At 36.4% G+C, this 23,838-nt stretch overlaps 1 protein-coding gene across 1 annotated transcript; it reads left to right on the top strand.

Annotated features, from left to right (window-relative positions):
- The first annotated feature begins 6,901 nt into the window (after positions 1-6,901).
- Positions 6,902-11,684, top strand: LOC107604681 (TLD-domain containing nucleolar protein). The gene is made up of 8 exons (XM_016306328.3): positions 6,902-7,151; positions 7,243-7,345; positions 7,417-7,521; positions 7,603-7,688; positions 8,230-8,471; positions 9,041-9,230; positions 10,510-10,693; positions 11,140-11,684. The coding sequence occupies exons 1-8, from the start codon at positions 7,093-7,095 to the stop codon at positions 11,440-11,442; spliced, it is 1,272 nt and encodes a 423-aa protein (XP_016161814.1). The 5' UTR covers positions 6,902-7,092; the 3' UTR covers positions 11,443-11,684.
- The last annotated feature ends 12,154 nt before the right edge of the window (positions 11,685-23,838 follow it).

Below are 23,838 nucleotides of genomic sequence, written 5' to 3'. Positions count from 1 at the left end.
AACACCAAACTTAAAGACTTGACACAAGAATTAACCAAAGAAAAATTATTTTTGAAAATTTTTTGAAAGAAAGACTCAAAGAACATGAAATTACCAAGAACATACACACATTCAAAAAATGTAAGGATTAAACAAAAATAAAAATATTTTTGAAAAATTTTTTGAAATTTTTGAAAATTAAAGAGGGAAAAATAAATTTAAAAGACACAAAGACTCAAACTAAGAACAAAAATTGAACAAAGAAAAGAAAAATATTTTTTGAAAAAGTTTTAAGAAATTTTTGAAAAAATAGAAGAAGAAGATGAAGAAAACAAAAACTAAAGACTCAATTAAAATAATATAAAATAAACTTACCTGATCTAAGGAGCAAAACAATCCGGCAGTTTGTCCAAATTCAACAATCCCCGGCAACGGCACCAAAAACTGGTGCGCATGTATGCAAAACCCACACTATTTCGTACAACAGCAGTAGTACCAGCAAATGCACTGGGTCGTTCAAGTAATACTTGAGCGAGTCAGGGTCGATCCCACGAGGATTGTGGCTTGAAACAAGCTTATGGTTGTCTTGCAGGTCTTAGTCAGGCGGAATCAGAAGGTAGTTGGATTATATTCATCAAGAGAAACTATTTAATGCTGAATGTGTAAAGCAAGTGTTTTCAGGGATAGGAATAGAGTTGAGAGTCGGAGTTGCTTCGTCTTTCTGAAGTAACTATGGTACTATCATCTTCTTTGCTTGTGAATGATCTTCTTCTATGGCAGGCTGTAAGTGATCAAAGCCACGCCAATGGTCTTTGATCTCCTCTACTACAGAATGAACACCAGGGCCCTTGGTATTCAATCCAATGGAGGGTGAAGCGCATAGCAATCCATTCTCTAGGCGATCCTACTCAAAACTCCACAGACAAGGTAGAATCTTTCAGATCAGAGAATGCTGCTTCTTGGATCTAGCGTATACCACGGAGACCTTATTCTCCTTGGAGATCGGCTGAACTGATATCTCAAGAAGTCCCCAACAAAATCGTGGATTAACCGTATGAGAGATGTAAATCCATAGCTGTTGGTTCGTGCTTTCCGACCAAGTATTCACACGAACCCAAGTAGACGTGGGTGTTTGTCAGGCACGTTCGTCTTAATGTGATGAACAGAGCCAATTTGTCAGATCGTCCTATTTATCACGATGAAGATCGGGATATACATCTTAGAGATAGATCAGACACGGATCGAAGAAGAAGAAATAATACTTTTATTAATTCATAGGACTCAGCTGGGTTCCTCCCCTCAACCTAGGAAGTTTAGAAACTCATACTGAAAATAAAAACAATGAAAAATGTAAAAATGGCAGACCTCCCTCCCAGAAGGAGGAACGTTGAAGAAGGTTCGAAGACCCCCAGGAATGGTTGTATTTAAATAACATAAGTTTAATCCCTTAAATAAATGACTAGTAGGGTAAAATAGTCTAATTAGTGCTAAAATCTACTTCTGGGGCCCACTTAGTGAGTATTTGGGCTGAGCTTTGATGAGGTCTCTTGGGCGTGGATTGCTAGCTAGGGGTCCTTTCTGAGCTTTTTGGATGTTGGGCTCTGCTCTTTGGGCGCTGGACGTCTGGAAGGGGGCAGGAAGCTGGCGTTGGACGCCGGTTTTGGGCCTTCTAATCCGGAGCAAAGTATAGACTATTGTATATTGCTGGAAAGCTCTAGAAGTTAGCTTTCCATAACCATTGAGAGCGCTCCATTTGGACTTTTGTAGCTTCAGAAAAGCTCTTCCAAATGCAGGCAGGTCAGATCTGGATAGCGTCTGTAGTGCTTTCTCTGTCTCTGAATCAGACTTCTGCTCCAACTCCTCTTCAACTAGAAAATACTTGAAATTGCCCAAAAATACAAAAACTCATAGTAGAATCCAAAAATGTGATTTTAACACTTAAACTTATAAAAACTTAATAAAAACTAAATAAAAACTTCTAAAAACTATATGAAAATGATGTCAAAAAGCGTATAAAATATCCGCTCATTAGTAGTTATTCAAAAAATGAGTTTTTTTTCTTAAAGTTAAATTATAATTTTATTCAAAAAAATTATTGAGTTAAAATAAAATATGAGAAGAATGTCTTTAATTTAACATAGTGTTTTATACAAAATTTATTGCTTTCATTTTCCAATGAGGTTGCAGACAATGGTGAATCCGAAGTGTTGAAAAATACTATTACGCCAATGAAGTGACTATCGTCGGAGTGGAAAGATTCGAGGGCGAAAGTAGATACCTCAACTTGAAAGATGATCAAGGTTGAAAATAAAAATTGAGAATTTGAATGCACATGTTTTTGAATTTCTTTTTAGAGTCTATCTAATAAAATAATGCCAAACATATGTTTGTTTTGGCGAAAATATTATTTTTTTTCTTGCGGTGCTATTTTTCTTTTTTTTTTTTTTTTGAATTTTTATGTTTGGAATTTAGAATTTTTTTACAATATAAGTTAAAGTTATTTGGTTATTACTTGTGATTTCATTTTCAATTCACACAGTTGATATTTTGTTAATTTCTAATTTAGTATTTGATGTCATAAAGTTTTAAATTTGTAATATAAATCATTGTTGATACAATTAAGTTGGTTGTTAATTTTTAATGTGTAACTATTTAAAAGAAACTATTTCTAATTTCTAATCGCTAATCAAAGTATTGTGTTTAAAATTTTAAATTTAAAATATAATTTTTTTTGAATTCTTATGTAAGCAAATATGTTTAAAAATATTTTTAAAAAATTTATATAATTTATAAACAAATGTGCTAACTACAAAAAATTATATTAAATTGAATGGAATTACTTATTTTGTAAACATGTGAGAGTATTTATGCTATTTAAAAGAAAATTTTAATTTGACATTTCTCTATACTTAATTCTGTTTCTAATGTTGGTCCTAAAAAATTGAATTAATTTAGTAGTTTGAAAAAATTTAAATTTTTTTCTAAATTTATTAATTTCTAAAGTGTAGTTAATTTTATTTATTTTTATGAGCAAATAATAGGATTGATACATTTTACGATGAAACTAAAAAATCATTCCTATTTAACAATTTTTCTAGCTTTCAAGATGCTTGCTATTCTATGGGACTACTGTGTGACGATAGGAAATTCATTACAACTATTAATGAGGTAACTGAATTTGTATCTGGTCATCAATTGAGAAAACTATTTGTAATGCTACTGATATCTAATAGTGTTGGCAAACCATATCGTGTTTGAAATGCACTTAAATATTATTGTGTGACGAGATACTATATGAGAGGAAAAAAGTATTTAAAAACCAATATATTTCACTATGTCTTATTTTTTTATATCAATATTTTATTCTCTTTTTAATTTTGTTTTTATTAATAATATTAATGGGTTTTATTTTGGAATTACTTATTAAATATTTCATAAAACCGTTGTGTGCTTTTACTAGGACTAAACATGATTGATGACGAATTAAAAAACCTCTAACTTATTGAGATCGAAAGGATACTCAATAGCAATGCGAGATCTTTAAGAGACTATCAATTAATGCCATATCTGGAGCTGTCTAATATTCGCCTTTTTCAAAATTAGATAATAGAAGAGGAGTTAGCATATGACACAAATGAGTCGACTCATTCAAACTTATATACAGAACAAATGATGACTCATGAGCAAAGTTTAGTATTCGATAAGATACTCAATGCTATTATTACTGACTCTGGTGATTTTTACTTCTTTTATGGGCTTGATAGGTGTGGTAAGACATTTATTCTGCTATTCAGTCTAGAGGAAAATTTATTTTAAATGTTACATCCAGTGAAATTGTGTCTTTACAAAGGTTCTGTAAATCGAACCGATCATCAAACCGCTCGAACTACTGGTTTATCGATTTAGAGGTTCAACTATGATTCAACCAAAATAACCAAATTATAATAAAATAACATATCAAATTATAAATAAATATACAAACATATAAATATATTCTGATATAAATCTTAAATAAATACAAATTAAAAGTATAATTCTAATTAAAATCTCATAATCACATTTCAATACAATACATAAGTCAAATATAATATTATATGAAAATTAAGATAGTCACAAGAAACAAAAAAATTCATTGAATTAACAAATCAATAATAAATATTCGATCATCTACTTATCTAGTTAAATGAGTTAATTCAATTCATCTATTTGTTCATTAAAAACAAAAATGACAAATTTATTTCTTCTCTAACAAAAAACATATCATAATGAACAAATAGAAATCCTGAAAAATTTTTAACAAAATTTTCAGCATAATTTTAATAAAGATTAACAAGATTTTTAGCTGATGACAATTTTAGCAAAATTTTAGCACAATTTTAATAAAGATTAACAATCTTTTTTCTAAAAATTAACCCCAAAAAAAATCCAACAGTGAATTAATCATTCAATGATTCAATCAACACCAAAAATACAGAATATAGAGTACAGAACAGTAGTGGAGCATAGCTAACCATTCAATGATTCAAGTTATGGGAGGAAAAGCTCTAAGATAGTTCAATGATAGCTAACAACCAGATATGCGTTCAATTTTGTCAGAATCAAGTAACAATTCAACAATCATCAACCATAATTTTATATCTAAAATCAGTAACAACAGAAATTATGTGATAGCAAATTAGTTATTACAATGAAGCAGCAACACAAATTTGGCAACAACAAAACCAACTGCAACAATTAAAATACTTTATGCCAAAATTAAAAAATTAGAGATGCAATAGAAGAAGTAATAGAATTGCACATTGAGAGTTTAGATCTCAATTGAGCAAAATGTGACCTCACTGTGGATCTGTTGTCGCATGACGGAGCAAAGCAATGGCACCGAGGTCGTTGCCTCGGTGAACGAGGAAGGAGAAGATACCGCGATTGAAGGCAGCGACAGGGTGCTAAATGGCAATGAGGACGGAGGTGCGATGAACGGTGGTAGCGCGATGAACGAGAGTGGTGCTAGTGGTTCTGCGGGTGTGCTTCACCGAAACCTCACAAACAAGCACGATGGAGCTGTCGCAATGCAAAAAAGAGACAAAGGGAGCACTGAACACTGACCTTCAGCAAGCAGACGAAGATGATGGCGACCAGAGGGTAGACGAGGACGACGACGACCAGCGGGCAAACAAAGACGAAAGTGACCAGAGGGCAAACAAAGACGACAGCTACCACGAAGAAGCTGCTCGACAAAGACGACGGTGGTGGTGGAAGCTAGGGTTGCCGTTTGAGCCTTTAAAGTTTGGAGGCTAGGGTTGGTTGGGTTGCTTTCTAATTCAGGAAGGGGCTGGAAGGAGGAGTGAGTGAGTTAGGTTGTGAGGATGCTGTAGTTTGATTAGGGTTTATTTGGTTTGAAACAAAACGGCGCCATTTGGAAAAATTTTTTGAAAACCGGTCGGGTTTAGGGTCGGTTTGATTGATCGGTTCTTGCCCGGTTCGACGATTCAACAGCGATTTTCAAATTTGGCAATTATAGTTTCTAACCGAACTGCAAATCTCATCGGTTAACAATTTGACCGGTTCGACCGGATGGTTCGAACCAATTTTCAGAATCTTGGTCTTTACTCCTACCTGGTGGCAAAAAAAACTCATTCTAGATTTTTAATACCCATTACAATTACTGATGAATCTACTTGTCACATCAAACATGGTAGTTTGAAGGCTGGGTTGCTCATCCAAAGTAGCTTAATAATTTGAGATGAAACTCTAATGCTCAATAAAATGCACTTTGAAGCACCTGATCGGATACTCAGGAATTTTATGTCAATTACCGATCAACATATGACACATCAATCATTTGGTGGTAAGGTTGTGGTTTTAGGAGATGATTTTAGATAAATACTTCCGGTGATTCTTAAAGAAAGTAGATCCGATATAGTGTCATCAGCTATTAACTCATCTATCTGTGATCGTTCTGTAAGGTTCTGAAGTTGCATACGGACATGAGGCTTCTAATGTCTTCTTCAGATCAACATGATAGTAAAATAAAGAGATTTGCTAATTGGATACTTGAAGTTGGAAATGGAAATATTGGTTCTGCTGTTGGTGATGAGTCAAAAGTTAAAATTTTAGATGATCTGCTATTTACAACAACTGATGACCCTCTCTCTCACTTGGTAGATTTTGCATATTCAAATTTGTCACAAAATATGTCAGATTATAGGTATTTTTAGAGTAGGACAATTCTTGCACCCACACTTGAGAGTATCGAGAAGGTAAACGATTTCGTCTTACAGATTTTTCAGGGATAGAAAAGGAGTATCTAAATTCTAACATAACATGTCAAGCTTATGAGAATGAAGACATACAACACGAGTAGTTCACACCACAGTTCCTAAATAACATCAAATGTTCGGGACTATCAAACTACAAGTTAATTTTGAAGCTAGTAGCCACAGTAATGCTACTGCAAAATATAGACTAGACTTTATTTTTATGCAACGGAACAAGGTTAATAGTTAATGAACTTGGCAACAATGTAATTGGAGCGATGGTAGTGACCAGTTGAAATATTAGCGAACAAAGTATACATTCCAAAAATGAACTTGATCCTTTCAGATTTAAGGTTGTCATTTAAGTTCCAGCAGAAACAATCTCCATTAAGAGTGTGCTTTACAATGACAATAAACAAGGATTAAGGTCAATTATTATCATATGTAGGGTTTTATCTACTAAAATCAATGTTCACTCACAAGCAATTTTATTGCTTTGTCGAGAGTTAAGAGTCGTGGTGATCTAAAAGTTCTAATTCTTGACGGAAAACACAATATAAAGTCATTAATAACAAATGTTATATTTAAAAAAAAATTAATAATATTTAAATAAAAAAATATTATTTTACTAACCATGTTAAATTAAAACTAGTTTACCCATATTTTTTCTTTCTCCATGTGTAACAAAAATTAGCCTCATTTCTCGTTTGGAAATCTACAAAGATGTGAGAGTGAGAGAGAGAGAGACAGGCGAGAGAAAAAAAAGGGGGAGGGGCAGAAAGTAGAAACTGCGAAAACCGAAACGGGAGAGAAAGGAAGACAGTTGATTCTGATTGGGACAAGAGAGAAGGAATTAGCAATGGGCAACTCTGAGTCTCAGTCAGTTCCAACCGATCCCCGTTTTGTTTCAGCTTCCAGGTTCCTCTTTCTTTCGTTATTTCTCTCTCCACACACACTCTCATTCGATCTGAGTAATCTATAAGATAAAAAAAAATGTTAATTCTTGCAGAGCCTTTACTCACCACGAACTTGAAGACTTAAGGTCTCTCTTCGATTCGCTCGCTGCCAAGTCTCAGAGCAATGCCCAATACATCTCTTCCTCTGTTTTTCAGGTTTTCTTTTCTCTCTCTCGTGTGTTAATTGTTCAATAAACCCTAATATAATCCCTTCTTTTTCATTGTAGTCATATTTTGGACTCCATGGCCCGCTTGGGGATAGAATTTTCCATTTAGTTACTCAAGAGCGCAAGGATCAGCATTTAACTTTTGAAGACCTCGTTGTTGCTAAGGTCACTTACATAATCATCATCATCTTTTGTTGTTATATCCCTAAATTAGATTTATTTGAAGTTTGATTATCTGTTTCGCAGGCTACTTACGAGAAAGGAACAAGAGATGACATTGAAGAATTCATCTTTCGCTTATTGGATGTAAATGGGGATAAATTTGTAGGGAGGTGAATTTGCTATTCTTGCTACTGCTAGTTCTATGCATTTTAAAAGTTAACTCTATTTGTAGGTCTGATCATAGCGGAACACCCTTTTTCTTGTGTAAACAATTAAACACTAATGCTGTTTTACTTATTTTCTGATTCTTATTCTTATATTGATCGTTATATATTTCTTTATGAATAGGTGAACTTTAGTCACTTTATATCTTGATGTCTCTCGCCTCTATAATTATTCTATCTCCAAGCAGCCGGATTTCATTCCTTAGATTTAAAAAACTTTGTTAGTTTTAATCAGCTGATATTTGTGATTTGCTTCTACAACTGATGGTATTGTCATCCCTGTTGATATGTTATTTGTGATTTCTTATTTAGAATAATGATATAGCCTCCTAGACATCTTTGTAAATGCTCACTAGAATAAAAAGCAAATATTTTCAATGTATTGAAATGTCAAATATTCAGTTATAATACTCTGTTGAGTATTGATTTACTTTCTTTTCTGCCCCTTTTTATTTTTTTGTTGATGCATGTGGAATTCGAGGTGCAGGTCTGATTTGGAGTCTGTTATGATTTCCATTTTTAAGGATATATTATGCATAAAAGATAATGAAGCTAGATCAAGTTCAGATAAGGGCATTGTCAACATATTTCTAAATGCTGCAAATTTCTCAATGCATGAAGAAGGGTGCACTGAGGAGTCTATGTCTTTTGAGGATTTCAGAAGTTGGTGCACTCATGTCCCATCTGCTAGGAAGCTTCTTGGGAGCTTGCTGATGCCACCTGATTCAGGTATCTGGTATTTAGTTTCCAATGTTTTTGTCATCAAATCACAGTTGTATCAAGATGCTATGTTGTTTCAATAGAACAAACAGTCTGTCCATTTGATTGGATATAAATTGCTAATTGAGTTTCATGTAACATCACTTCAGTCTTGAAACTGTTCACATGCTGTCCAAATTATACGTAAGCATTCCCAAGCTCACATAAAACAAGAAAATTGTGTAAAGGATTAGATGTTTGGCATCTATTTGATGTAAAGCTCATGATCCTTGGTTGCTATGAGTGCGTTTCTATCATTTAGGTGCTATTATTTTCAGAACTATAATGTTTCTGGTGCCAAAAATGGTGGTTTACCCTTTTTGCTATCTACCTTGTTTTGCTTAGAAGTTAGAACTCTTGTATGTATATGTTGGACTGTTAACATGCAATTCATCACGCCATATTCTTCAATTTTTGACCCTATTCAATTTGGTAACTGGTACCATTGTTTAGATGAAGTGCTACTGGATTTAATTTGAGTAAATCCATAGTAAGTAATTGTTGTGAGTTCTTATTTCCATAATTTTGCCATGTTCTAGGACGACCAGGTTCTCAAATTCCAAACTTGTTGACCTCAAACGACATTGATCCTAGCATTTTACTTTTGAGAAAGGAATATGCTTGGCATATAGGAGGTGCACTTTCTCAGCACGAGCTGGAAGATTGGATGCTTTTATATCATAGTTCTATTAATGGTCTTAGTTTTAATACATTCTTGGGAAACATTTCGTAAGTAAATTATTTTTGGCTTTCAAACCATTCTACTCCTTTATTTATTTATTCTTAAATCCCTGAAGATGCATAATGAACAGTGACTTGTGTCTATGGTTGAACATTTCTTTTCTCCCTTTGTAAGTTGTAGCTTATGGAGCATGGCTTTAGCACTTTGTTTTTTTCTTTTTTTTTTAGCATGAACATAAGTTAATTGTGGCAAAGATGAAGATGTTAAGTGGATGAGTGGTCATACGCGATTGGATAGAATAAGGAACGAAGATATAAGAGAGAGAGTTGGATTAACATCTATTGTGGAAAAGATGGTAGAATCGCGTCTCAGGTGGTTTGGACATGTGAGAAGAAGACCGACAGAGCATCCAGTCAAGAGGGTGGATGAGATGGAAGATGGACAAGGGGTGAACGACAGAGGAAGACCATCTATGAGGTGGTCAAACGAGATTTACATGTAAACGGTCTCTCTGTAGACTTGATACATGATAGAACTCAATGACGTCGTTTGATCCATGTAGCCGACCCCACCTAGTGGGACAAGGCTTTGTTGTTGTTTTTTTTTTTTGGGATTTTTTTGGGGGGGGGGGGATGATTTTTAGCGAAGCCACAACTCACATTGAAGCTAAGATAAAGTATGTGATATAGTTCTTCAGAATGATCATATCTGTTACAATTCAAAAGCCAGCCTGTCTTAACTGCTATTGGAGATTTATTTCAATTTGCTCATGATACATGGGCTACAGATGATGTTTTTAGGTAGTTCAGGCCTAGGCAGGTCCAACTGACATAAGTTAACATTCAGTACACTGAATGGCATGAAATTGAACAAAGAGAACCAGAAAAGCAAATTCCATTTGTTGTGTAACTGTATTAAATAGAAGATAAATACACATTTTGAGTAAATGCTCGGAAGAGTATTGGTTCAAAGCTAGCAAGCAGCCAAGCAGTTGGTATTGTACATGACACTTATTAGCAATGTTGTCTCTTGCTTGTCATTAGGTTTAGAAGCTAATAACTATACATAGAATTAACTTCTATGTTGTTGAACATAAACTATCATCATTAGGAGTTTCATTGTTAGAGTCCAAAACCTCATGGCTCGTTGGTGGTAATTGCAAAAGTTGGATGTAAAATGCAACTTATGTTTGGTGATAAAAACATTTGTGATAGAGCATAATTTGTAGCTTATCATTTTCTATTGTTTTCTTATGGTAGTGACAGATAGTAAACTTTCTGTTTCTTGGTATGATTGGAATGCATAACTCTTAATTCCAAACTGCAGAAATCATCAAGGCCCCAGTGTGTTAATTATTAAGGATAAAGAGGGTTATATATATGGAGGATATGCTTCTCAGCCATGGGAACGGCATGCTGATTTTTATGGAGATTTGAAATGTTTCCTTTTTCAACTGAATCCAAAGGCATCCATTTTCCGGCCTACTGGAGCAAACCATAACCTACAATGGGTAACTTCTGCTTCTAATTACGGATTTTAACAATCACTGATTTTGGTTAGGCTGCATACATTGTACCCTAGATGTGACCCTTTCCCGGACCCTATGTTAACGCCAGATGTTTGTGTACTGATCTGCCTTTTCATTTGTTCTGAATTGTAGAATGTTATTGTTATTCTCTCCTTTCATTTTGCATTAGTGCGATAGTGTCATTTAGATTAAATAACATCAATCCTGCACTAAGAAGAATAATTAGCATCAACATGAACATTGAAAAACTTTACAGATTGTCTTAAAAGGAAGATGATAAATTTGGTTGAACATGTGAGACTACAAAATGTATTGATCTCAAAATCTTTCATGGGGTTTTATTTAGTTGCTATTAGGTAACTATTTGCTATTGTGTGGATTAGAGTTCTGATGCTGTTATTCCTCTCTTGAATGTCCATGTCTTGCAGTGTGCCATCAATTTCAGTTCGGCAGACATTCCAAATGGCATTGGATTCGGAGGACGAGTTAGTCACTATGGTGTTTTTATCTCGGCAAACTTCGATCAAGGCCATACATTTGCGTGTTCCACATTTGGTAGCCCGTGCCTCTCTAAGACCAACCGCATATTGCCGGAAGTAATAGAGTGCTGGGGAGTGACTCAAGGAACGGTTCTAGGCAAGAATGATGCCGTCAAAGGCACCATACTCGAAAGGTTTAAGGAAGATCGCCACATGCTCAACATGGTTGGGCTAGCGAATTCCAGTGAGTGAGCTAGCCCTTCATCCTTTCTTCGTGTAACTCTAGTCCCATAACATGACACCACGTTTATATATAGCATTTTGAGAAGTTTTTTATTCCGAGATTATTGCATTCGTACAAGTCTCACCAGAAACTGTTGAATATATTGCTATATACCCAAATTCTGTTACTACCTCGTATGTTGCACCGTAAACACTTGATCATGTAAATGTTTTGAGAAGCTTGCTTTATATATAGATTGTATTCGAATCAATTATCCAGTGACGCACTCAAAAAGTAATGACAATGAATCGTTATTGATTAAAAAGGAGATGAAGACAAAAAGGAAACCTATGCCGCAGTAAGATGTGTAACCTAACAAAATGGAAACAATGTACGATGAAAAACATAAACAAACTTCCTCTCCGTCTTCTTGTTAATACCTAATCCTGGGAGCAGTACCCCGTCCAAAAGCGGAGAGGTTCTGGTGGACGGGGACAGGGTCAACCTCAATAATGCCGGGCGTGCCAGAGATGCCGAGGGAGGAGACCATGTCAAGAGTCTCTTGTCGACAGGGATCTCGAAAAGTGGTGTTGATGGCGGAGACGTTGGGGACAAAGTCCATGCGGCGCTTGCACTCTACCTCCTGAAGCTTGAGAGAGATGCCCCTCACAGGCCCTTTTGGATGCACTTCATGAGGTGGGTTGAGAATCCCCCAATCTTGTTGCCGAGCCTCTCAGGCTACGATGGCCACCTCTTCTAGAAGCTCATTCGAGAGTCCCTCTATCACCTACCTTCACGACGCTTCATCATCTTTGACTCTTCGTACACACTCGTCCCATCCCTTTTCTTTATTGCCTATTTTTAGGAATGGATCATCTTAATTTCCTCCTTGATTGTTTGGTAGTGTAATTTCTCACCTTATATGTCTTAAGTGAGAATATGAGAGAAAATATTAAATATAAAATATCACACTTTATCAAACAATTAAGGGAAAAAAAAAAGGATGCACTCTATTCTCTGTGAAACTCAAGACCATGCCCCTACTACTAACTACTACTACTAGGATTTTATTTCTCTGAGTTGTGTATGATGCTATGTATACTAATATGTATACTAGGACAATGGAGTAGGCTCTAAGCAATCAAAATCAATTGTCTACTCCAAATCAAATTCGATAAAAATTATGGCTTTTTGGATCGATGAATTTAGATATTTCGAAGTGAAGAGATTAATAAAGTGATAAAGAGGAGATAATTTTCGTTTGTAGCTTTTACTATATGTGAGTTTTAAAATCTTAATTTATGAATGATTACCCTCTTATTTTATTACTTTACTAACTCCCTCACTTTAAAAGATTTTGGTCTCGAATCAACTTCTTATAAAGTGCATATTTTACTTAAGGTTAAAATGTCACAAACAACAGCATGATGAAAGTGGTGAGAAATACACTGCTATCGATGGTGCCAGATTTCAACGGCACTAATTTCTTTGAGATGTGTATGATGGTATGCAAAAATCGTGCTCACCGATTTTTATTGTTTAATTCTTTTTCGGAAAAAAAAAATCCACCTTCCGATTTTTATTATTTAGTTGTTCTAAAAAGAAATTCAGAAATCGCATCTAACAATTTCCTTTCTAATTTTTTTTTTAAAATTCAAAAATCTCACCCAACAATTTTTCTTTTTGAATTTTACATAAAACGTCCTCCGGATGTTTATAAAAGAAATTTGCCTTAAACTGTATTCATCCTAATCCTGGAAATAATTAATAGTTTAGATAATTTTACTTTTATAAATAGTTAATTAATTTTTTAAATGAAAATATAAAACATTCCCACCATAATTAAAAAAAAATTCACCAAAATAATATAACCACTTGAAAATTTTTATGAACACTAGTCGATCATTATGCTATCACTAACAAATATTTTCTCATTCTCCTTTTAATCAAATCCAACAAAAGTTATGATGTTACAATGAATAACTAAATACTCCGAAAAACTACTCTAAAATCCATGAATAACTAATACATTCCACTGAAACACTCAAAACAAATGTTAAAGCTATTGAATTGAAAAACATATAAGTTCCTAACTTAAATAAATGATGAGCAAGTCCAACCTTTGCCAAATGGTTGTGAGAAAAAAATAAAATAAAATAAAAAGTGATAGTATCATCCATGCAAATGATAAAACAAGAACTTGTTTCCATGGTTGAATGCTTCTCCTAACGAGACAATCGAACTTGATCCCTTGAAGAAATTAAGTAATTAGTGATCAACTAAAATTTATAGGTAGTTACAATTTTTTATTTTATTTTATTACAGGTGGTTAATGCACTTTTAAATATTTTTTATACATTATTTTAAAGAAAGTGATATTGACTAAATTATAAGAATAAAATAATTCCACCATTAATTATTTGAAAAGACAAATATGAAGGCACTTTAACCTCTAAAGTGCAATATGCATTTTGCACTTTAGAAGAGCTGTTTTCGTGTTTTTCTATTGATTTTTTAATATTTATGCGTGTGTGAAAGATATTTTTTAATGGATAATTCAATTTAAATCTCAAAAGTTTGTATTAAATAACATTAATAAAAAAATAAATCAAATTAATCTATTTCAAATGGTGACTATTTCATATCATGTTTGTTTTCTCTTCAAAATCAATTCAAATTACACCACAAATATTTTTAATGAGAAAAAAGCTCAAAGAGTAGCAAAATTTATTGTTGGCCAACACTTTTAGCTATCATCCCAATTTCTTTAGTTTAGCAATCAAACAACATACTTTTAGCTTTCACTTTTAAACATTACTAATTAACCGCGGACAAAAAATTCCAGCATTCTTCTAGAATATATTTGTGCAAGGGGAAGCTGAAAGGTATCTGATCTTGTATTTGATGCAGAGCTTCAGCGAGAGAGAAGGGAAGAATCAGAGAGAGAGAGAGAGAGAGGAGAAAAGTGTGGAATGTTATTGAATCAAGCCAATGTGTGCAGTTACAATTAGGGTATATATACAGTAGCTAAGCATAACCAATAATTGTCAATTGGGCGTAACTGCCTAACAACTATTCCTCTAATTTGTATAATCTACATGCTCATCTATATTGGTTATTGTGGACTCACATATACTATCATGCCCCCTCAAACACAAGGTTGGTGAGACAGCAACCTTGAGTTTGTCACGGCAATCAAGGAACAGGGAGGACGAAACTGCTTTGGTTAGAACATCTGCAAGCTGAGCAGAGCCAGGAATATGGTTAACCCGAATGGTGCCCTTGTCTATATAATCCCGGACAAAGTGGAGGTCTAACTCAAAATGCTTGGATTTAGAGTGGAGAATTGGATTAGCAGCCAGTAATACAGTACCTTGATTGTCACAAAAGAGCTTAGGAGTAGTAGTTAAGGAAAATTGCAGCTCAGTTAGCAGGTTTCTCACTCAAACCACATCAGCCACAACAACTGCCATGGACCGGTATTCTGCCTCAGTGCTAGAGCGTGCCACAACAGTTTGCTTCTTGGATGACCACGAGACTGGATTGGGACCAAGGAAGACACAGGTCCCACTGGTGGACTTGCGATCATCAGGGTCACTGCCCCAATCTGAGTCACAATTAGCCAAGATTGGTAGATTCCTCCCTTTCTGCAAATGCAAGCCATGATGCAGAGTCCCACTCAGATATCGAAGAATGCACTTGACCACCTTCCAATGGTCCTCAGATGGGGACTGCATAAATTGGCATACTCGATTTACTGAGTATGCAATTTCAGGCCTAGTCATGGTCAGATACTGTAAGCTACCAACTACACTTCTGTATAAGGAAGTGTTATCAAAGGGAACACCCCCAGTAGCAGTGAGTTTCAGTGTGGAAGGCAGTGGTGTGGAGCAGGATTTGCAACTTTCTAGCCCTGCTTTCTTCAGTATGTCCTGAATATATTTTGTTTGTAAGAGGGAGAGACCTCCATCTGCTGTCTTGATAACCTGCACGCCAAGGAAATAATGCAAGTCCCCAAAGTCCTTGAGAGAAAAGTTGAGATTCAGCTGCTGAATGACCTGACTATTGGCAGAGCCAGAGTCACCTGTGAGAATTATGTCATCAACATAGACAAGTTCATACAACCTGGACTGAGGTGTGACTCAAGTAAAGAGGGAAGTATATGATTTGGTGGGGATGAAGCCCAGGCGCTTGAAGGCACCCAACAGTTTCACATACCAGGCCCGAGGGGCCTGCTTCAGACCATAGAGAGCCTTGGTAAGCTTACAGACCAGGGTTCCATCTCTCTGCTCATAGCCCTTTGGCTGGGACATATACACATCTTCAGATAAGTCATCGTGAAAGAATGCGTTGTTGACATCTAACTGCTTGATAGGCCAGGAGTGTGCAAGAGCAAGGGACAACATAATACAAATCGAAGCAGGTTTCACTACAGGACTAAATGTTTCCTTGTAATCCAGCCCTGGTCTCTGATGAAAGCCCTGGGTAACCAGCCTGGCTTTATATTTGTCAATAGATCCATCAGCATTGTACTTGATCCGAAACACCTATTTGCTATCAATGGGCTCCCAATTTGGTGGCAGTTTCACCAAATTTCAGGTATGATTCTGCATGAGAGCGGAGTATCTCAGCATCCATGGCAGCCCACCATTTTGAATCAGAGAGAGCTTGTTTCACTAAGGTAGGCTCGAGTTTAGCATGAAGGGCCCGGGGCTTAAAAATGCCCAATTTGCCTCTGGTAACCATGGGATGACTGTTTTGAGTCACATGGTTGGTAGATGGAGGTAAGACATGTTCAAGAGACTGAATGGGAATGGGGACAGCCTGGACAGCCGGTGCATCTAAGAGTGTAGTTGTTGGGGGTCAGAGCCACACAATGAGGTATTTGTGGGTGAGAGTGTTTGAAGAGATGAGGAAGTAGTAGGAGGTTGATGAGTGGTGTTAGTGGATAGACTTGGTGTTATGGTGGAGGGTTGATGTTGTGCCAAGGGATAAGCAAGAGTGGGGAGACGAGGAATGGTGGGGAATGAGGGATTGTTAGTGGAGACTCTGGTGATTTTGGGTGGAGGCTGAAAGTGGAGAGTTGAGTCTTTGAAAGGAAAAGGAGTCTCATTAAAGATCACATTTCTAGTGATCACAAACTTTCCAGATGACAGTAGGCACTTGTATCCTTTGTACGAATTTCCATAGCCAAGGAACACTGCTGGTTCAGATCGAAACTGAAGCTTGTTGTGGTTATACGGCCTCAAGTGAGGATAGCACAGACAGCCAAAGACTCTTAAGGCATTATAGGGAGGCTTCTTGCCAAACAAAACCTCCATTGGTGTTTGGTTTTGCAGTGTGGGCATTGGTAGTGCATTAATCAAGTAGACAGCAGTTTGGAAGGCTTCACCCCAAAATTGTGTTGGCATTCCAGTTTCAGCCAAGAGTGTGAGTCCCATCTTAATCACGTGGCGGTGCTTACGTTCAGCATTGCCATTTTGTTGAGGGGTATGAGGACAGGAGAACCTGTGAGTCACTCCACGAGACTGTAAAGACTTTGACAAATTAACATATTTAGGTGCATTGTCACTTTGAAGCATTTTAAGCTTAGTATCTAATTGCAATTCTACCATTTGCTGAAAATGATTAAACACTGATTTGAGTTGAGACCTAGATGTTAACAGGTAAAGCCAAGTGTATTTAGAGAATGCATCAATGAAGTTTGCAAAATAGACATTTCCATTAGAGTCAGGGGAGGGAGCTGGTCCCCAAATATCCAAAAAGACAAGTTGTAATGGAGCTGTGTACACTGTCTTAGAATCAATAAAGGGCAATTGATGTGATTTTCCTAAACAACAAGAAGCACAAACAGAATTAGGAAGTGAAATTGACTTGTTACAATTTTGAAGGACTGTAGAGAGAACTTTATTTGAAGGATGGCTGATGCCAAGGCATCTTAGGCTAGTTTCACTAGCCTTTTTCTTTTATTTTTAGTTGTTTTATGCATTTTCTTGAGCCTTAAGTAATCATTTGGGCCAAATAGTCATGCTTGTCTTAAATCATTCAACATGAAGATTTTGATGCAAATTCCATGAGTTTTTAGTTATATTACTTGAATGCTATGAATGGAAGATTTCTCATGAAATTTTGCAAGACTTTGATGCAATTGTTTGGATGATTTCAGGGAAGAAGAGGCTAAGCAAGGAAGCAACAAAATCAATAAAGGAAGCTTGAATATCAAATGTGGAGTTTAAGTTCCAGTTTAAGCCTAAACTGGAGTTTAAACGCCAGAATCATGAAGGCTAAGAAATGCTAGAATTGAAGTTTAACCTCCAGTTTAACCTTAAACTGGAGGTTAAACGCCAGAATGAAAAGTCTCACCAAAGAAGCATTCCACGTTTAACCTCCAGTTTGACCTCAAACTGGAGGTTAAACGCCAGAATGATAATGCCACTCAGGAAGGAGTTCCACGTTTAACCTCCAGTTTAACCTTAAACTGGAGGTTAAACGCCAGAATGGGAAAAGCACCAGGGAGCCATTTCCACGTTTAAGCTCCAGTTTGACCTCAAACTGGAGCTTAAACGTGTTCGACCAAGTTTTCCCCTCCAGGGTTGCTCTCTCCATTTCCACGTTTAAGCTCCAGTTTGACCTCAAACTGGAGCTTAAACGTGTTCGACCTCCAGGGCTACCTTTTCCATTTCCACGTTTAAGCTTCAGTTTAACCTTAAACTGAAGCTTAAACGTGCTATATGGAACAGCTTGACCATGCCTTCTTCAAACATAAATAACTTGAGCTACAAAACTCCAAATGAGGTGATTCAAAATGCATTGGAAAGAAGACATCTAGAGCTTTCCAAGCATATATGGCATGCATGGTGGATACTAAAAATTGAGGGAGAAAACAGCCCCGTAATGTGCATAGAAGAGCATAGTACCAACATGCAATCAGGCCAGCTGACCTCTTCACCTTCCATGGAGTATAACTCGAGTTGTAGAACTCCAAATGATGCGCTTCCAGTTGCATTGGAAAGTAGACATCCAGAGCTTTCCAAAGATATATAGAAGTATGGGGTGGACAATGCAACTGAGCTCCCAAAATTGGCATTTTCGAGCACGTTTAAGTGACTTAAACGTTGGCTTAAACGCTGTAGAACCAACCAGCAACCTTGTCACCTTCAATCAAGCATAACTTGAGCTATAGAGATCCAATTGAGGTGCTTCCAGTTGCGTTAGAAAGCTGACATCTATAGCTTTCCAACGAGGTATAATAGTCTATATTTGGCATCAAATTGGCAAGGTTGACAAGAGAACAAAGTGACGACTCAAGAAAGGGGGTGCAACGTTTGAGTGTAGTTTAATGGATCATTATCCTTTTTGGATCAATTATGTCACTCTACCCTTCAAGCAAGCAAGGCCCATCAACAACACCAAATCAAGGCCACAAGAATCATCTAGAATAGTTTATTTTCATTTGATTGTAATTTGCTTTGAATTTCATTTTCATTTTGTAATTTAGGGAGCCTATTTAAAGGCCTTAATTTCTACATTTGACAGAGGGGGATTGAAGGGGAATCCAGCCCCTGAGGGGGAGAGAACTGGAAACCATTTTCTTTTAGTTTTGTAATTGAATTCAGAGCTATGACTCACTAAACCCCTTTCATTGGGTTAGGGAGCTCTATTGTAATTCAATGAATCAATAATAGTTTATCTTCTTCTTCAATCTTTTCTCTTGAATTTTGTTAGAAAGCTTCTCGATCTAATTCCATTGAGTAGTTGTCTTGGGAAAGAAACTACTCATACTTGGAATCCTTCGGAGCCTTGGGAAAGGAATGGAGGATTCATGCTAGAGAAGCTTTCTCACAGTGGATTGGATTGGGGTTTGGATGGATATTGTGACATGTAATCCTACCAAATTGTGGTTCATGAAATTGTGTGGTATAATCAGTGATCAAGCATCATCTCTTCTTATGAACATTTAAACCAAGGGATTGGGAATTTGTTTGTTTTTAGAGAGCATTGGTGAGCCAAGGAATTGGGATCCAATCATATAAGATTGCCAAGCAAAATTCAATGAATGCATTGGTTGAGGAAGAGATATACATGTTTTGATTCGGAGATTTCAATATCTCCTAAACCCAATGAATTCCCCATTTCTGATTTCCACTTTCTCTTTACATTCTGCAATTCAATTCTTGCAATCATCCCCATTCCCTTTTAATTTCAGCAATTTACATTCTGCTCTTTAATTCATGCAATTTAAGATTCAGCCATTTAATTTTCTTGTCATTTACTTTTCCCGCCAATTTTACATTCCGCAATTCTCATCTCAAATCTTGATTCCGCTCAACTAGAACACACTTCTAATCCGAATTGCTCACTCAACCAATCCTTGTGGGATTCGACCTCACTCTATTGTGAGTTTTTACTTGACGAAGATAACCGGTGCACTTGCCGGAAGGAATTTTGCCGATCGTGCAATTTCCTAAATCGTAGCATAACACGTTTATGCGCATCAAGTTTATGGCGCCGTTGCCGGGGATTGGTTTTCGATTGACAATTCTCCAATTGGAAGTTAACTAGATTGAGCAATTTTTCTTTTCTTTTGTTAATAGTTTTTGTTTCAGTTTATTACTGCTAATTTCTGCAAATTTTAATTTGTTTTCTTTGCTTATTCACTTGTTAGCATACTGACCACTAGCTGTTTGTGATATTGCCTCACTATGGGATTTCCACTATCTTTGGATGAGTATTGTTTGAGACTGAGCACATTGCAAAAAAGAAAGGAGTATCCATCATCTTTTGGTCAATCAAAATTCATGAGAAACTCTCCACCACCACAGAATGATTCATGTTATTATGCTCATGGTGGGTGGGAGTATCAGGAACAGGAAACGGGGTACTTCCCAGAGCCACAAAATGGTCCATGTTTTGGTAAATTTGATCACTACTCAAGTTGTGGCTGGGAAGATCAAAACCAAAGAGATTTCACTTATTCACACCCCATTCATCAAGAGCCATCACCTCTGAATTATCCAACCTCACCTCCTAGTTTTACATATCCAAATTCTTCATCACTTGAGCATTTCTCAGCACAAAATTCCTTCTCAAATTCATACAATTCATTTCATTATCCACAAGACTCATTCCACTACACACAAGAGTCATACCACTACCAACACTCCAACCAAAGACTCTATCAGCCCACACAAAACACATACTCCCAACCACCATATCACAGCCAAGATAATCAACCTCATCAACCCAATCCGAACCAACAATTTCAAGATCAATTAAACAGGATAGAAGGAATGCTTGCAACTATGGGCAGAGATGTGGCCGATTTGAAAGGCTTTAAGGAAGAAGTGATATCCAACTTACAAAATCAAGGTGCTGCCATTCAAAAGCTAGAAGCACAAATTGGATATCTATCAAAGCAAATCCCTACCCACAATTCTTCTAGTGATACCATGGCAAACCCAAGGGAGGAATCAGAAGAACAAGAAAGGGAGAAAGTCAATCAAGGGAGATCACACTCCAATGACACAGAGAGTTGCAAAGAGGAAGGGTTCATTGAACCACAAATTCAGGAAGCTTTTGATGAACAGGATACTCCAACTGTCCAACAACAACCAAGTTCTGAGATCAAGGATGTGAAGGCAGTAGAAACAAGCACCAAAATGAGGATTGTGACCGAGAAACAAAGGACCATATCCATGAAGAAGAGAAGGTCGAAGAACAATCCAACTCCTGAGCCAACAAGCAAGTTCACTCAAGCCAATCACAAGGGAAAGCTTGCTGGAAAGAAGCATTCACAACAAGGGGCACTAACTAGCTCCTTTATCCACTTGAAGTCATTCCTCTTAACAAACTGGAGGAAGAGGAAGAAAGTCAGGAACAGCATGTCAAGCTAATGACGTTAAAGAAGCGCTTGTTGGGAGGCAACCCAACCAAAGGTAGTTTTTCTTTTCTAGTTATTTCAATAAAAGAGTTAAGTAGATTTATCTGTATTGCAAGGAGCTAAGTTTGGTGTTGCACACCAAAACAATTCAAGGGTGAATGTGAGATTCTAAGTTTGGTGTTCCACCAAAAACTTCATTAAAAGCACATTTCTACCTCAGCATGACTAGTCACTAGCTCCAACCAATCAGGGAAACTACTTAAACAATAGTTTAATTTCTAGTTCATAGTTTCTTTTTCTAGTTCATAGTTATTTTCTTAATAAAAGCACATGAGGTTTTCTGCATATGATCCAAATTGCTGCATATGGCAAGGAACTAAGTTTGGTGTTCACACACCAATCTAAGTTCAGAGGCCTACAAACATCCATGCATGCTAACCAATTCTCAAAGTGCTTGGGGAACAAGCAACTTCTAATAGCTTTGCAGGAAGACAATCAATCTCATGGAAGGAATATACATCATCATCAAAGAGAACACCAAGGCTAGGAAGGATGATGAACAACAAAGAAGATGATAAAAGGTTGTATTGTCACTTAATTGCTTGTACTTTGAATTGCTGATATTGGAAGTTTGCATGCACCCCTGCTTTAAGTTTGAGTCATTGCAGTTTTTGTTTGTCTGTTTGTTTAATTTCCAAATAAGTGATAGTCTAAGTGTCTGGATAAACTTCACTTGCTTAAATGTATGCTTGCCATTCTTGTTCTGTTTCCAAAAAAATAAAAGAAAAGTTTGAACAAAAGTAACTCAATTCCATTTAGTAAGAAATCAAATAAGATTAAGTGGTGGTATGCATGTTTGATTGAATAGTCAGCTCACTAAGAAATAAAGTTAGAATTGCCACTTTTAGTGGAAATTAGGATGCTGTCTATGGATCTTGATGAATAAATGTCTTTGGCCATGAAAAAGAAAGAAGAAGAAGAAGAAAAAGCCACTGAAAAAGGGCAACCAAAAAGAAAAAAAATTGAGAAAATAAGCTAGGCACCAATGGTTTGAACTTCTGAGACAAATACCTGTGGTGTTTATGTATTAAGGATATGCTTGGATGAATAGGTTCTGAGGAGTGTTTCAACACTTGGTAACTTGGGTTAACTAACCCGGGATTATCAACCAAAAGTCCATTATCAAGAGCAACCTAAATACAAAACATTTAGTCACACAAAGAGGTGCTGGGTACCAATGTCTCAAGAAGAAATGTGAACTAAAATGCCTGTAGTGGATATGTGTAGTGCACTGATAAGAAAAAGAAAATGCCAAAGGCTTGTGCAACACATGACACTGAGCAACAAGGAGCAAATAAGCTCAAAGAAAAAGAAAAACAAAGAAAAGAAACTTGCCAAGGATATGTGAATAACAAGAGGCCATAGCAGTGTTTTAGTGGAAACATAAAAAGTGACATTCTTACCTAAAAAACAATAAAGTGATGCTGCAACAACTTTCTGCATGAACACCCCATTAATCAATGTCAATTACTTACTGATATGGCTAATGAATTTACTTTCTGTTTCATTCTTTCTTCTCAATAATTCAGAACTTGCTTGGGGACAAGCAAGGATTAAGTTTGGTGTTGTGATGCCAAGGCATCTTAGGCTAGTTTCACTAGCCTTTTTCTTTTATTTTTAGTTGTTTTATGCATTTTCTTGAGCCTTAAGTAATCATTTGGGCCAAATAGTCATGCTTGTCTTAAATCATTCAACATGAAGATTTTGATGCAAATTCCATGAGTTTTTAGTTATATTACTTGAATGCTATGAATGGAAGATTTCTCATGAAATTTTGCAAGACTTTGATGCAATTGTTTGGATGATTTCAGGGAAGAAGAGGCTAAGCAAGGAAGCAACAAAATCAATAAAGGAAGCTTGAATATCAAATGTGGAGTTTAAGTTCCAGTTTAAGCCTAAACTGGAGTTTAAACGCCAGAATCATGAAGGCTAAGAAATGCTAGAATTGAAGTTTAACCTCCAGTTTAACCTTAAACTGGAGGTTAAACGCCAGAATGAAAAGTCTCACCAAAGAAGCATTCCACGTTTAACCTCCAGTTTGACCTCAAACTGGAGGTTAAACGCCAGAATGATAATGCCACTCAGGAAGGAGTTCCACGTTTAACCTCCAGTTTAACCTTAAACTGGAGGTTAAACGCCAGAATGGGAAAAGCACCAGGGAGCCATTTCCACGTTTAAGCTCCAGTTTGACCTCAAACTGGAGCTTAAACGTGTTCGACCAAGTTTTCCCCTCCAGGGTTGCTCTCTCCATTTCCACGTTTAAGCTCCAGTTTGACCTCAAACTGGAGCTTAAACGTGTTCGACCTCCAGGGCTACCTTTTCCATTTCCACGTTTAAGCTTCAGTTTAACCTTAAACTGAAGCTTAAACGTGCTATATGGAACAGCTTGACCATGCCTTCTTCAAACATAAATAACTTGAGCTACAAAACTCCAAATGAGGTGATTCAAAATGCATTGGAAAGAAGACATCTAGAGCTTTCCAAG

The sequence above is a fragment of the Arachis ipaensis genome, chromosome B6 (assembly GCF_059453495.1).
Source record: "Arachis ipaensis isolate K30076 ecotype BB chromosome B6, ASM5945349v1, whole genome shotgun sequence".
Taxonomy (NCBI): domain Eukaryota; kingdom Viridiplantae; phylum Streptophyta; class Magnoliopsida; order Fabales; family Fabaceae; genus Arachis; species Arachis ipaensis.
The sequence above is the reverse complement of the archived record's forward strand: the minus strand, read 5'-3'. Positions and strand labels throughout refer to the sequence as shown.